Source organism: Amblyomma mixtum, chromosome 5 (assembly GCF_055824585.1).
Source record: "Amblyomma mixtum isolate Tamu chromosome 5, ASM5582458v1, whole genome shotgun sequence".
Lineage (NCBI taxonomy): Eukaryota > Metazoa > Arthropoda > Arachnida > Ixodida > Ixodidae > Amblyomma > Amblyomma mixtum.
In genome coordinates this window covers 13,325,317-13,341,315 of record NC_143016.1, presented here as the reverse complement: position 1 = coordinate 13,341,315, position 15,999 = coordinate 13,325,317, and the positions used below count along the sequence as shown (strand labels likewise).

At 44.4% G+C, this 15,999-nt stretch overlaps 1 protein-coding gene across 1 annotated transcript in view; it reads right to left on the bottom strand.

Annotated features, from left to right (window-relative positions):
• LOC149341316 (complement C3-like) overlaps positions 1 to 13,780 on the bottom strand; it is a 120,124-nt gene extending 106,344 nt beyond the window's left edge. Inside the window, exons 1-5 of the mRNA XM_089542847.1 lie at positions 13,648 to 13,780; positions 13,287 to 13,487; positions 12,338 to 12,408; positions 8,581 to 8,712; positions 4,191 to 4,233 (exon numbers count right to left, since the gene is read on the bottom strand). Coding sequence (XP_089398973.1) covers positions 4,191 to 4,233; positions 8,581 to 8,712; positions 12,338 to 12,408; positions 13,287 to 13,487; positions 13,648 to 13,780 — 580 coding nt within the window. The remainder of the gene's footprint in view (positions 1 to 4,190; positions 4,234 to 8,580; positions 8,713 to 12,337; positions 12,409 to 13,286; positions 13,488 to 13,647) is intronic.
• Positions 13,781 to 15,999: the final 2,219 nt, after the last annotated feature.

Genomic DNA, 15,999 nt, shown 5'->3' with positions numbered 1-15,999 from the left:
TGAAAAATACCTCCAAGAGCAGTCCCTTTGACTTGGTAACTGATTCAGGCAACTTCACCAAGTTGTGGCGCTGCAAAAGGTCGACGGCGTCGTCGAGAGGGTTCCTTTCAAGAGAAGGCGTTCGAAGCCTTGAAGAAGAACTTCAGGCAGGTTTCATTCAAAGGAGCCAAGGTAAAGAGAGAGGCTGTCGACCTTTTGCAGCGCCACAACTTGATGGAGTTGGCTGAATCAGTTACCAAGTCAAAGGGACTGCTCTTGGAGGTATATTTCACCGCCAAAACGCACAAGGTGAATATACCCTTGCGCGCTATCGTTTCCGAGCGCAGCACTTGGCAGAGGGCCGTGTCGGGATACCTCAAAGAACACCTGACGTCCCTGAGCGTGCACGACCCATTCCTAGTGCCGAACTCTCAAGCGCTTGTGGACTATCTTAATGTGAAAAATCAAGGGACTTGCATGATGTTCAGTATTGACGAGGTTGATCTGTATTATTCCTTTCACATTGTGATTTGATGATCGCTGTGAAAAAGTGCATTTGCGAGGACAATGAAGAGCGCGCCTTTATTGACAAATGCGGAGTGTCTGTTGAGAGCTTCTTAGAGATTCTGTCGTTTTACCTGTCCGCGACTGTGATTGATTGACAAGGGAAGGCATTCGTGCAAGCGGCAGGTGTTTGCATAGGATTAAGGGTTGCTCCAGTCTTGGCCAATATCTTTCTTGGCAATGTTGACTCTGATATTAGCAAAGCGTCAGAGGGCATGGTCGCTCGTATCTTTAGGTACGTAGATGACTTCCTTGTTATTGCTCATGAAGGCAGTTTGCCAAGAAAGCTCGCTGATGCCTTGAAGGTCTTCAGTGAATACGGACGCGGCCTGAAGTTTACAACTGAGGTTCCAAGCGGCGATCAGCTTCAGTTTTTGGATTTGGCTTTATTTATTGAACGCGGGCATGTTTGCTGGTATTATTGCCCGAGGTCTGAAAAACCATTGTTGAATTTTTCATCGTGTCACTTCAAACTTAAAAAAAGAAGGTATAGCGGTATCGTGCCTGAAATCCGCTCTCAAAAAGTCGTGCCATGAGAAGACTGCTGATAGCATCACAATGCAGGTTTGCAGATTACGCGCAAATGTTTATCCGGATGAAATAATTTCCAGGGCTTCCGAAAAGCTGATAAAATTTGTAAACAATGGCCGACCCAATGAAGGCAAGAAGGTGAAAAGACCAGCGGTGGTTCCTTACACGCACGGCTTGTCTCACGGTCTCAAGAAGGTTGCCGGCAGGTATGAAGTCGATGTTGTGTTTTCTGCTCCCCACAAACTGAGCTCCATGTGCAAGCAGGTTGCACAGGCAAAGGAAGAAAAGAAGGAAGGCTGCCAGGTACGCCATGTTTCACCCTTTGTACCATGTGCAGAGAACGTGGTGTACCAAATTCCCTTCTCTTGCGGTGCTGTTTACGTCGGGCAGACCGGCAGATGCTTAAACAAAAGGCTCATGGAGCATGAAAACAGAAGAAAAGTCACCCTCTTAGCCACGTTGCCGCTCATTGTGAAAAGTGCAAATGCCAACATGAAAGGGAGCAAGAAAGGAAATCGGAACAAGATGGCGGGTTTCCGCGCACAAAGTTCCGCTGGAAAAAGTGCAAGTGCGCACCTGAGTACAAGAAAACCGAAGTTCTGTCCCGCCATAAAGATAAGCTCACGCGCGAAATAATGGAAGCGCATCACATCCACAGGCAAGGTGACGAATGCATCAGCAGTCCTTCCGTGACACTTAGCAACAAGGAATTAGCTTACATCACTTCACATGTGACATAGGTTTTGATTTTCACGGCCCTTTCACACTTTAATCTTACTTCTTTGTTTTATGTTTTCGTATATATACCCTTCCGTCCTTCAATAAACCCAGTTGATAGTCAGCGCTTGTCTTGTCGTTGTCCCGCCTTTTTTTTTGCGCTGTTCACCAGTATAAACAGTTTAAACTGTGCACCTTGAAAGGGGTGCTTAAGATGTGGAAGGTTTAGTACTGCTAAGTGAATTTTACTCAAAAGTGCGGCCAAAGAAAAACTACCTTCTTGCTGACTACGATAAGGAGTCCATCTGAATTTTGATATTGCCACGTATCATTGTAGCGTTTGTTCGTTCACGCTCAAGGCTGCAGGAAAGGGCTGTTATCATTTTTGTTCGTGACGCGAGAAGCGACCAGTCTAATCTCGATTGATCGCAGCCATCAAAGGCTGCATCTAGGTTTTTCCAGATTACTGTAGATGATCTTTTCCTGCTATCTGGAAGTTTCTTTGCCAGCTTTAAATTGAGCGATGCCGCGAGCGGCGGACATTCGTAGTTCGACGATTGACGAGCACGCTTGTTGCTTACACCGCCACTGAGTGATTCAGTTCTTTTGAGGGCGCAAGTCAGTCCAAATAAAGAGCTTCGTTTGAAAGTATTTCTGGTGTCTTCCTGACCGCTGGACTGCCGTCACTACAACGTGACAATATCTTGCGGATACATGAGTGAAGTGATGCTATGTACAGTCCTGTCTCGTCAGTATCGACGCTTTCGTTCTCAAGCAAAACAGTCCATAAACTCAATCATTCGTAGTAACGAATCGTGAAGAAAAAGAAAACAAAAATTATTTAAAAACACTTAATGCTTTATGATTAAGGTCGGCTCTGTGCAGATAACAACATGGACAGAATGCCAAAGTTGCGTTACTACGATGCCTAAGGAGCGATTTCTTTACAGGCAACGCCGCCTGAGGGAGCAGCTACTTCTAAAGACGGGTACCCTGCTTTTACTTACAGCAGCACGTTGTAGGCCGCTCTTCTTGGGAACCTTTTCCACGCGATTATCCGCCTTTTCTCTCCCCTCACACTTTTCAGCGTCTGCCATACTACCGCTTTTGTCAGGTGGTCAGTGGTATAATAACTTGATCAGCTGCAACGTCGTATGAAAGGAGAGACTTTCGGGCGTCTCGAAATACGTTAGGATACGTAGTGTATTGTAATGGACAACTAATCGCAAGAAAAACGTGGGACAAGATACGTCCTAGACAGAGAAGCATTTTTTTTTGCTTGACAAGACAGTCACTGAGCAACGCATGAAGTATAATGTTGTGCGACCGGTCTACATTTTTTTTTTTGGCAGCTCAGCATATTTATAATGAGGTCGAACAAGATTTTACGTTAGCTTACCGAAATAGCTTTGCGTTGGTAGGAAACGCAATGATTTTGTGCTTGCACTTAGACAAAGGAAACAAATCTAGAAAGAAATATTGTCCTCCATACCGAACAATTCAGGACAAAAGCATTCTTGAGCGAGGAAGATTTATGAACGCAATTTTTTCATACATTGTAAGGTTTCACTGTAATAGTGAATGTATGCGCTGATCCCGGGAGGTCAGTCTTGTACCTTTTTTTTTTTTAATAACGTTTCTGCTATCGTCAAAAGCGTTCCCCATTCGTTTTCTATGGCAGTTTTGACTGATCGATGCGATCGATGGAAACTCTCTAAAAGAAAGATTTTGATACGTATAAGAAGAATGAACCGATGCCTTCATTATTTCGGTAAGAATGTCGTACAATTTTCTAATACTCCAAATTTTTATCCGAGAAGGCTGGACGTAATCATTTAAAGTTGGATTATTAATTCTCTTCAGGATTCATTTGCGTACGGTGACCCGTTATTTTCCATGGATACAAGCACAGCTTCAGAGGTAAATCACTGTTGAGATTCCTTCTCAGGATTGCAGGATAAGTAAATAAACGAAGCACACAGCAAAGAGCTTCCTGGACATGAACATAGCCGGTTTCGTTTACACATGTGCATAAATTTGAGTGCATTTTTCTTCGGCTCCATTCATTTTGCTAGCAATGTAGTAAATAATCAGGCGGAGCTTACGAAGTAAAAAAATCAGTTATTACTGTTTGAAGCTGATAGAATTTTGAGGATATTTTTCACTCAATGCACAACTACGAAAAATTTTACACAGCAAAGCACAGTGAAATCGAAGACAGGTTCAGCGCAACACAGACCACGATGCCGATGTCTTATTCACCTACGTACGTAAAGGTAATGGGATGATTATACATAAAGTGCTAAGTAATGTGTTCAATAAACCTAAACGCGGCAATAGTTTAGTTCTTGCTGCAGTGCTGAAGTTTACCATGCAGAGAGACTAAAGATATCACTTACCGTATTTTTCAACCGCGAACGTCGTTGTCGTGTTTAGGGCAAACTGTTAGCAAAAAAAAATAATTAAAAAGACCGTTTAGAAGCCTTCACACACTTTCAAGTAACGACCGCAGGAAAGTAGACAGCGGGTGCACCCGGTTAGCTGGAGATTAAAAATGAGTCGACAAAATGTTGAAAGAATATTGGCGCTCATTTCACAGCTGATACTAGTAATAGCTAATAGTAATAGCTTTTCCCAACTTATTTAGTGCGAAGCCCAACCAGGCTGTCGCCTGTGAAACGTCCAAATGGGCCTGCCACTCCAGCCCTCTCGGCCGCCTATCAGCTTTGGCTGATTAATGCGCTAAGCCGATTAGAGCAGAACTCATAATTTTTTTTACTTTTTTTACTTTTAATTTTAAATATACGTATTAACAGAACCCGAGGCTTAGGCGGAAATTTGTATATTTAAATTGACAGAGTCAAGACTGTTCTGTCGTTGCGGCTGATATGGTTTACGCCCTGGAATGAATATAACCACACCACATTTCATGAATATATGCCCCAGTTGCATCATCATCATGATTAGCAGCAGCAGCAGCAGCAGCCTGACTATTCCCACTGCAGACCTCTCCCATAACTCCCCAATTAACCCTGTCCTGTGCAAGCCGCGGCCACCGTATCCCCGCAAACTTCTTGATCTCCACTCAAGTAACTTTCTGCCGCCCCATGCTACGCATACAGGCAGTTAATTTTCAGTTTGTATAAAGTGAAGGCAGCGTTCTTTTCGTTCCTTACACAATTTACAGTGACCTTATTCTTTAACCTTGCTTGAACATTTTGTAAAACGTTTTTGAAAAAAGACTCACTCATCCGACGCCACCGTTATCCTTGCAGCGTTGCTGCAATCGGCATTACTGCTGCCGGCAAAAACGGTCATTGAATCTATGAAGTACTATATCACCAGTACTAATGCGTCAGCATTATAGCTGTCTATGCAAGCGGAAATGGCGACCGCCTTCTGTCAGTAACCAGTGGCAGGTGGCTCACCTGTCACGATGGGCAGGCGGAATCCTGCCATGAACGAACTTACTATACTGATAAAGAAGGTCATTTGTTGTCATACCCGAAGGCATTTTTGCTGAAAAGGCTTCACAGGCTGTAAGTAAGTGCTTTAATCGTGTCGATGTAGATTCGCAGAGTGTTAAGGAACAGGCCGTTTCGTTAATGAACCGATGTAATCTTGGACCGCTGGCGACGGCTGTTAGAAAAGCACAAGGCGATAAGTTAGATCTGTTTTTCTCCGCCAAGACTCATAAAGTTAACATTCCTTTCAGAGCTATCATTTCGGAAACTGGCACTTGGCAGCACTGTGTATCTAGTTATCTACAAAAGCACCTTTCGTATCTAGTTGTGGATGATCCTTTCCTGGTTAGTAATACAGACAAGGTAACCCTTTTCCTAAAGCATAGCAATCCAGGTGGTTGTACAGGCTTCAGTATTGACATTGAAGATCTTTACTATTCACTTCCTCACAATGGGATTATGAAAGCAGTAAAAAAGTGCACCACTGATGACAATGATGAAGTAGGCTTTATTGGTCAGTGCGGGGTTCCTCTTGACAACTTTCTTGAACTGTTATCGTTTTATTTAAGGTCAACTCATGTAGGCTGGCAAGGCGGCGTCTATGTGCAAAAAAAAGGGGATCTGTATCGGGTCTAGGGTAGCACCTGTTTGAGCAATATTTTCTTAGGTGAGATTGATAAACAAATTAGTAGACACAGTGAGGGAATGGTGGTGAAGATTTTCAGATATGTGGATGATTTTTTGGTACTGACAAAAAGAGACAACTTCAATAGGACGATGATAGACATTTTGAAGTTGTTTCGAGAGTGCGCAGATGGCCTGTCGTTTACCTCAGAAGTGCCCTTGAAGGATTCTCTCCAGTTTCTTAGTATTAAGTTGTTTTTCAAGAACGACCATGTTTGTTGGCTTTACTCCCCAAGATCACAGAAACAGGTTTTGCACTATTCTTCCGGACATTCAAAAAATGTAAAAAATGGAATAGCTGTGTCTGCCCTCCGCTCGAGCTTACAGAATTCTTGTTTTCACCAGATCGAAGAGAGTGTATTGTTACAGGTCAGCAGGCTGAAAACCGCAGGGTACCCTGATTCGGTTATTTCGGCAACGTGCGAAAAGTTGGTGCGGCTGGTGAGGACGGATTTCGTCAAGTCAAAGAGGGACAAGACATGTATGAAAAGGGCAGTCATCCCCTGCATTCACAAAGTAGCCCATAATCTAAAAAATGTAGCTGGTAGGTTTGAAGTAGAAGTTGTTTTTTCGGCACCTTGCAAGTTGAGCGGGCTTTGCCGGGCCATCAGAAACCGTAGTGAAAGTGTATTAGGAGTTAGTCCATTTAAATGCCGTGTTACTCACAGGTCACCGTTGGTGGAATGCGCATGCTCTGTAGTCTACGAGCTTCCACTATCGTGCAAAAAAGTATACATTGGTCAGACAGGCCGATGTATTAATGTTCGCCTGAGGGAACATCTTAATTCACTATCAGACACCAGATACTCTCATCTGAAAGATCATTGCCGCGAGTGTGGGAAGGAAAATGATAAAAAACAGAAAAAGTGCCGCCCTTTGGTCACAAAAACTAAAATTTTGTTTAGACACCGGGATAAATTGACAAGGGAGATTATGGAAGCTTATTTCATACGAAAGAAGGAATCACAGTGTATCAGCCAGCCTTCTTTAGCATTAGTTAACAAAGAAGTGTCGTTTTTAGATAATTCATGACTTGCTTCATTTCGGGATTCAGGGGTGCTTTTGTTCAGAGTTCACCACGTGGCATATTGTGCGTTTGATGGTCTTGATTCCACTAGACCAATGGTAGTTGCTCTGTTTGTTCACGTGAGTGTGATGTATATATGTTTTCGTTTTTCAATAAAAAAATTCAGTTTCGAGTCAGCGCTCGTCTTTGTGTCCTCTTCCTTTGTCCGTCGTTTTGTTTCGCGCTGTTCCCTCCCACGATTTACTATACTGCCTGTACGACCTATGTATACTACCTCGGATATAACGAACGTTTAATATGCCTTCTTGTATATAACGAAATTTTGTGTGTCCACCTCGAATATAACGAACTTTAGTGTGTCAACCTCCAATATACCGAACCCAAATATGACAACTCGCCTATAACAAACCTAAGTTTGCACCTCGGATATAACGAAATTTACTGTGTCAATCTTGGTTGTAACGATCGTTTGGCTCCTAACGAATTCAAACGACTCATCTAGGGTCGCTTGAGAGTTTTTATTGTAGTATCCTTAAAACCACGTTAGCAGCAGTTTTGATGAAACCTATATATCTTGGTTACCTTGTACGCCGCCTGCGCGAGGCGGCATGCGTCGTGTCTCTAGAATTGTATACAGTCACTGCACTGACTAGGTGTTACTGTCCCCAATGTTAGGGCCCACTGTCGCCGTCTGCGACGAGAAAGCGAGGCTTGCATATTGAACGAAATTAGGCTTTATTTGTTCCCCTGTGTTTGTGAGCGCCACAGCCGTGTATTCGTTTATTTAGGAACACGGCTTGCGATTGTAGCGAAATAAATTGTCGTAAAAGTCATTAGACTGACCACTTGAGGATAACTTTGAGATAAAGTCGGTGAAGATGATTGTGCTTTAGTAGTTCCTGAACACGGCCCCGCCGCGGTGGCTCAGTGGTTACGGCGCTCGGCTGCTGGCCCGAAAGACGCGGGTTCGATCCCGGCCGCGGCGGCTAAATTTCGATGAAGGCGAAATTCTAGAGGCCCGTGTGCTGTGCGATGTCAGTGCACGTTAAAGAACCCCAGATGGTCTAAATTTCCGGAGCCCTTCACTACGGCGTCTTTCATAGCCTCAGTCGCTTTGGGACGTTAAACCCCAATAAACCAATAAACCAAGTTCCTGAGCAAAAGCTTTTGTCCTGCGTCTGGTCAAGAAGCAGCAACGCGAAAATTGCACAGCGGTCGTAATCACTTTTCAAGCATACACTTTCTGTAGTACGCTGTGGTTACGAAGTAGCTTTTCGGTGCCCGCTGGCTACAATGACTGCAGAGGTGGCCTGGTTCTTTGAGCCTCAGCTTCATATGAGAGACATGCGGGGTGCGCCATTAAAATCAAAACAACTGCTATCATCATCAACAACGTCAGCATCATGATCCCACCTTAATGCGAACTGAAGGTTGCTGTTCAGGGATCAACAGAGTGCAGCCACTATCATGAAAATGCAAAAGCTCGAAAGGCTTTGAAATGCCAATATAAGCAATAATCGCATTTGGGGTTGCATAAGGTTGGCAAACACTAAGCCGAATGCGCATAGCCTTGCCAGCTTGTACTCGAAGATAACGAAAAAAAGAGCAACCTGCCTTGTGTCCGTACCGCATCACCAGTTTCCACTCGCCGGTAATGGTCTGCTGTGGCAAATGGAACTGATCGCTCAGCATGAGATCCCGTCCGGGAATGAATTCCTTCTGCTGTAAGACCACATTTTGCGGATTCTGTTGGGAGAGCGTATCATGGAACATGTCACTGGCTATGTAACAGAGAGCACCAGATTGTGGTCGAAAACGCGACACAAATTTGCTAATCCATGCCTTCGTACTGTTTTTTACAAGAATAATCAAACAGATATCACAGAATTATTTGCTACTGTACCGGCATCACGCTCAGTGAAAATGGAAAGGCCATGTGATGCGCAGCGCGGAAGTATTTGATATTACAAAGTTGAAAACCCCGCATATTGTCCCAACACCAGAACGAAATGGCACGTCCTTCCAGAATTAAGGCCTTTCTGAGTTTTGGATTGATTACGGAGTATGGTGACACTTCAGGAGCCAACGCTATATCTGTGAACACATTCGAAACACGGTGTCAAGACAAAACCCCGCCTTGCTTTGTTCCATGGTCCGGCATAGATTGAACCAGTTTCACATGTAGGCTACAAACAAAGCCTATCTGTAGAACTGCTTAGACTGTTTACGCAATTTTTCTTCATTGTTTGTCTCTTTCGAAAACGTTTTCTTTTTTTAGCGTCACGTACGGCTGTTGCTCTTTAGCTTCGTTCCTGTTGGATAGATAAGCGATTTGGTTTGACATGTCTTTAGTTCTATAATTTGGACTTGATTGTAGGTAAAACCAAACAAAGCTTGCTCCATTGGCAGAGTGGGCTCTATGTACTGCGCTTGCCCGCCAGAAGGAAGGGAGAACACCAAGGACAACGCAGAGGGGCGGAGTAGTAGTATGACATCGAACGAGGCGAGAACTGGAAGCGGGTCACACCACGGCAGTAACCTGCAGGTTTTAGGTTCGGCTATCCCCCTGTGCGTGTGTCTCTGAAAAAACATTTCGACGTGAGTAACGTCGTTCGTGTCGATGAATTTGTTGTCGAAGGTGCGGCTGTAACGCCACAACGCGAGATACCGAATAGCTCAAGCCGGACTCCGTACCGAGGTTATTCGACAACCTTCCGGCGCTGTGGGTGTAGTAAAAAATGTCCCCGGAAGAAACGTCCCCTGAAAAAATATCCCCTGCGGAAGCGCCAACTGGGAAAGAAAGCCCTGAAGTGGAAAACCACAGATGTCATCCTTCCGGTACCCACTTGGAAAAAAAAAAGTGGCTAGGGTTCAACGTGTCTTCTACAAAGTTATACGAGCGAAAGCTCTATTAAGCATGTTCACTGTGTGAAATCAAATGTGAAGGTGAAGGGGCAAGGTCAGTGGTCAAGATTAGGTGCCCAATATTCACAGTCATGATGACGTGGTCATACTACTATACATTGGGCCATACCACCATGCAGTTAAGTTGTGTTTGACCTTATGAGGCATTGAACGTCATTGAAGCTGATGCCCACTCAAATCAAATGTCAAGGTTAAAGGTCCACGTCAAGTACCCAATGGTCACAGTCATATGATCATATGGCCATACTACCGTAGCCTGGGCCACACCACTAGGCAGTTAATTTTGGTTTGACCTTGTGAGGCATTGTCAAAGGTCATTGTCTCATCCACATCTAAATCGGAAGTTGCACCCCGAGGAGCGGAGCTCTCGCTCTAAAATTGCTTTTTTTATTCGACTATTCCTTGACTTTGAGAATAGACAAGGGTTCCATAGCCGATGAGCGATATAGTGCTTTTGCTTTAAAACCAATTTACCAGTCTCCGCCACTGAAAGCTGAGAGGTTAGAGCGCTCAGCTACTGAGGACGCGGCCGGGTCTATCCCGCCCGCGGCAGCCGCGTTTCTAGGGAGGCGAAAGGCAAGACGCCCGTGTATTGTGCGATGTGAGTGCACGATGAACGCCAGGTGGTAGAAATCATATAGAGACTTCCAGTGCGATGCGACTCCCTATTTTCAACCTTTCACGCCCGTCTTCTCTCAAGGCCGGTAGAGGTTTACAGCATGAAGTGAGACACTTAGTGCACCTTTCCTTTCATCAAAAACGTAGTTTTTTTCGCTAGTTAAATGATGACCCCCACTTTTAAACACACGGAGGATGCTGGGTATTTTCCATTCTGCTGTCAGATGCTCGTGGACGAGAAGGTGACCTCAGAAAATGTTTAGATTAGACTCAAAATAATTCTTAGCGAATGCTTAGCTATCGTCAGGAACTGCAGTTTCTCAAACTCTGCTATAACTTCTTCGGAAGAGATTTCAGTTGGTTACAGGACAGGTATACCGCTACGAAGCGGTGGGATGTGCGGGAGGTAGGTATTATATACCGTTTTGCGATAAAAGTGTATTCAAGGGGACCACTCTGCTCATTTGCTTAAATGAAAATGGACTTTTGAGATAGGAATCAGTGGAACTGCAGAGTTTCTTAGGATTGTTTATCTGGAGGTTCGGTAAATGCATATCGAAATAGTGAGACTAAGTTTTTGGTTTAATAGCTCAGACATTCATATCTCTCCCAGGCTGTCTTAAGCCTCCGTTTACAGGCGCTGCGTTAGACTCACTGCCTCTTACTTATTTATCTATTCAAATTGAAAATAAGCGAGGTTGAATAGCATCTCGTCGGATGGAATATCTTTGTGAGAAAAGCTGCAATCAGCTCAAGAATCTGTAAAGGAAATGTTCCAAGTATGAGGGAAGAAAATGTTTCCATGCCCGTGCTGGTGTGATCGTCATTCGCCCTTGAAAAGCCAGAAAAACATATTTATATGTAGCACAGATACGAAGAAATCTGAGGAAACGCTCCATGACTGCCACCTTATGATCACTTCATGATTTTAGCCCTTAACAGAAAAAACAAATCGTCCAGAGAACATTTGCAGAAAGAAGATCGAAAATTAATTCAACTCTGGTAGGTTGTCGGATTACTTGTGTCAGGATCATCACATTAGCTGTTTTATGAATACTTCGGATTCAGCTGAAGATACATCTTTAATAGTTTTCTCGCAGTTGTCATACCACCTTACCCTAGCAAAATTATTCTCACTGCTAGGAATCAAGATATTTTGTCCGGATTTCCTCCGCAGGAGTAAACAGGCTCTCGCAAAAATCAACCCATCTGTATTGAGGACTGTACCAATGTCCGACAGTAATAGTAGTACGGCTGCAGTCTTTCTTTACCCAGATTGGTTCTAAGTAACACTAGGTAACGCATTTCATTGACCACCTTTTGTTTCGCTATCAGTACATCACCACCATTTCTGTTGTTTCTATCTTTCCGATAAACGATAGGATCTTTAGAAGATATTTTTGTATTTGAGAGGAGATGTTTACATACAGGTGTACTCAAGAGGAGCACATTCGATGAATTGTACAAACAAAAGCAAGATGGTGATGTGTTCTAGCGGCCGGCATTAATTTTGAACGATGCTGGGTGCGTGTTGGGTGGTTTCCTTAGCAAATTAACATCATCATGCTCTCTTTCAACCACATCGATTTCATTTCTGACATTTAGTTTACCCATAAGGGTTTAGCTCGAATGCCGTCATCTCTGAAACACATTATCAGCTCTCCTGCGACATTCATGAAATCGATAGATTTATCTGTTATTTTTTGGTTTTTGTATGCCACGGCTGACATTGTAGAGAAGAGTGAAGGCAGGGTGCACAATTTTAAACTTTGTTTTTTTCATCCAAACTTGCCGTCCATTTCTGAGCAAGAAAGCCGCCATCACTTACCATAACTTCAAGCCTGAACGGTGTAGATGACGGTGCCAGTGACCCATTCAACGCAATAAACTTGATATCAACTGCGCCAGAATATATAAAAAAGGAAAAAAAAACAATCACATTAATACTCCATAAAAAATATCTACACTACAAAGCGTCATGCTTCGAAATGAAAATAAAGAATGGTAACCGCTAATTGGAAATAAATTCACCCTGAACAGAGAGTCAACAAACAAGTCCTCTCGCTCTCGAGGAAAGGTGTTCCTGTATCTCGACGGTAGAATGTGCGACACACGTCAACTTGGTAAAGGTTATCGAGATAAATATTTGTTCATTTATCGTTCGCATATGGTTACGCTGTTATGTACGTATGTATTTGACGGGCTTGGGCAGTCAACCTTAGGTGGAGCCCACGCCTTCCTTTGTCTGTTCACTTTTGCCTGTGTACTTGTTTGCTTGCATGCGGTACAATATTCATTCTATCATCCCCAAATAGCCCTCCTTTCTGTGTTATTGAAACTTCCGCAACAACATGTTCGAATCAATTAAGTTCTAGCCCTTCCATTTTAATGCGGAACGATTTTCTTAGAGTAATGTCCGCTCTTACCGCGCACGCGTCCGGCAAATGCCTCGGGGGTGTCTCCTGCCAGCTGCCTTCAACTAGGTCACTATCGCAGCCGCACGAAGACAAAAGGGAGTTGATAGGAATAGATGCCAAAAAAAAAAAAGATTGAAAAAATAGGTGCGTCGCAGCAATCGCGTCCACTCAGGCGATTGCTGCAACAACAGGTAGTCCCAATCACACAATAATTGAGACAGTGACTGTCTATATTTATTCAAAATTGAATCAAATCAAGATCTTCGCATCTGTCCTGTACTGCAAACTTGTATTCAACAGCTCAACATATTCGTTGTTACACTGCAGCGGGTAGGCATTCAGAAGCTACAAAGTGCTCACCGATGGAGCCAGGATGGTAGATGGGCTTGTCCGTCTGCAGAAAGTGATGTTCTGCTGATGCTCCGCTCACTTGTATTGGCACGTATTTGACCCAGTGGCCTCCGCATTCTACTACCAGATACACCTGCGCCGCTCCATTTGCCAGCTGTGTCGGATGAAAGTCCTCGGCCCTCACAGACACTTCCACGGTGCTCGGTACTTCTGCACCCATAAAAAAATGATTGGTTATCAGGAAATGAAAGGCACGGCAACTTTCTCACTTCTCGGTCGACACCTTAAGCGGTGAATTCGTACAATGCATCTAGGGCGGTGAAGGCTATCTTTGCTTTGTCATCTTCATGCATTGGGATTTTCAAGTAACTGGATCGCAGGTAGAGGGTGGAGAAAAACTCGGCTGCTTCTAAGCAGTCAAGGGCGTCGTCGATACGAGGAAGTGGGTAGACATCCTTGCGAGTTATCTTGTTCAGAGAATTACTGTACGCTCTCAACTCCATGGTATGCCTTCTTAAAGACGGCAGAGTTTCTTTTCTCACTGAAGCAAACAGCCCCCCACCCCCCATTGCCCTGCAAATATACCCAGGAGCTCCACCACATGTGTGATTGAGAACAGCCGGAGCAGACTTTATTGCAACCCGAAGGAATGGCGTCTACCACGAAGACGACGAAGGGGGATGATGAATATGTACAAAGGAGTATGAGTTCCACGCACAGTGCTTACAATATTTAAAATTAGGCTTTCTATTGTCAAAGGACAGCTGCTTCTGCACAGCATTGTCAGCCGAGGCGGGTGTCAGAAAACAGGTCAGAAGTGATAATTACGAAGCTGGATGAGACCAAATGATACTGAAATGTTAGAGCTTGCCAGCTAGGTATAATTAGCGATTGGAAAGTGGCCTTTAGTAATAGCGATGCGAGATTTTAGATTTTCGAAAATTTTATCGCCGTCGACACTCTGGCAACAAGAGTTATCGCTCCCCGGGTGTGTTAAACCGCATCCGCTTCACTGGAGAGCGCACGCAACCACAATCACGAATACACAACTATCAGCGGCGTGTGTGCCTCAGGCCTTTTTTCGTCAACACCATGCCGGGAACGACGGTCAGCTCACCGCCGTTTGTTGTTTCTCGCTACGCAACGAGGAATGCAATAATGACCGCATGAACTGGCATCATTCTTCCGGCGCCGCTTATGACATTCCTTGTCTTTAGTACGACGGAAAGCAGTCATAACCTCAAAAGAGAAATTCTGCAAGGTTGGTTTGAACACGGGCATTCATATGCACAAATTCACGCACTTATTTTCAATATTAGACACCACAACTTAAGAGCGCTCGAAATTTCTTTTATGCTTGACTGCTTTGAGAACTCTTCTTTGAATGATACAAGACGGCATGTTCCCTTTCAAGATGGCTAAGGTTTAGTGCCTTAAAATTGTAGCGTTTACACGCTGTTTGTTTGCGCCTGGTAGATTGTTTCGCGGGTTTTTGTATTCTCTCCCGATTCTAGTATGCCTAAAGGCACTGTGTAGCGCACAAAATAAGAATGTGTTGCAAAAAGTGAGCGTAATAACAAAGTAATAATTGATCTTATGAGTCCTTATGCAGTAAGAAGGCCATTATAAGTGTAAAGTCGATTCGAAAAGTTAGCCTTGCGGTGCTATCGGCAGTGCGGTGTTTGAATATAATTGAGGAAAAACGTCTCCGGGAACTGTACGCAGTAGCTGGACGGCAATAAGGTGGTGCTTCGCGACGACACTTGTGGAGGTGAATGTCGGACTCACGAGGCGTAATATGTGGTAGTGAAATAAGGTATCGTTGATATACATGGCACCAGTTGGTGGCTCTGTGATTCGGTCATTGCCAGTGGGAGGGCAAAGAAGAACTGTGCCTAGACGGTTCCTCTCACCTGGCCTAACGTAGAGTCGCTTCCGGAACAGGGAGCGGCCCGCCTTCCAGTAGGTCTTGAGAGAGATATCCATCCGCATGGGTTCGTCGCCGCCCACCATGGCCACCACAGTCTCCCCGGCCCCGAGTCGCAGCACGTTGGGTGCCACCACCACACACTCACTGCGAGTGACGTCGTTTTCGAGCTTTTACGGCGTCGTACGGTGGTCACGTAACCACCGATGGCAATAGGCTGTGGTAGAGCTGTCATTTCCACGCTCCGATTCGAAGGCTAAATATTTGGGCGTATTTTTCTACCGGTAGCTGTGGTCATTTCTCGTTAGGACATGACTAAGCGTAATGTTTCACCTCACGACACCACGTGCATTTCTAAGACAAGGTCCCCATTTTGGAAGTGTAGACTAAGTGAACATCTGCACTGTGGAGGCGACGGTAGGTGCACTGTCTTTGTTGCGACATCGACTAAACTGAAACTGCTATACCTAGTGCGTCAGTAACAGTAACGAATATCGCAAACCTTATTCTGTAAATACTCCCGATGTATATTCAAGTGCTATAACAGAGAAACAAGCGGCTGCATTTTATGAAAACCGCCACTAAAGAGAAAGTACAGCTAGAACAAGAGGATATAGTGTTTGATGTTTGCAATATGCCCCTTTTACCGTCAACGCGGCTTGAATTAGCCAGAACACTGCAAAGGCGAAGGTCTGTAGCAAAGGCCAGCGGTAATTCCAACAACTGCGCTTGATCAAATGAGTCGCTATCCATGATTGGCTCATCGTTTTCGCGAGCGGTACTGTTTCGGCGGGG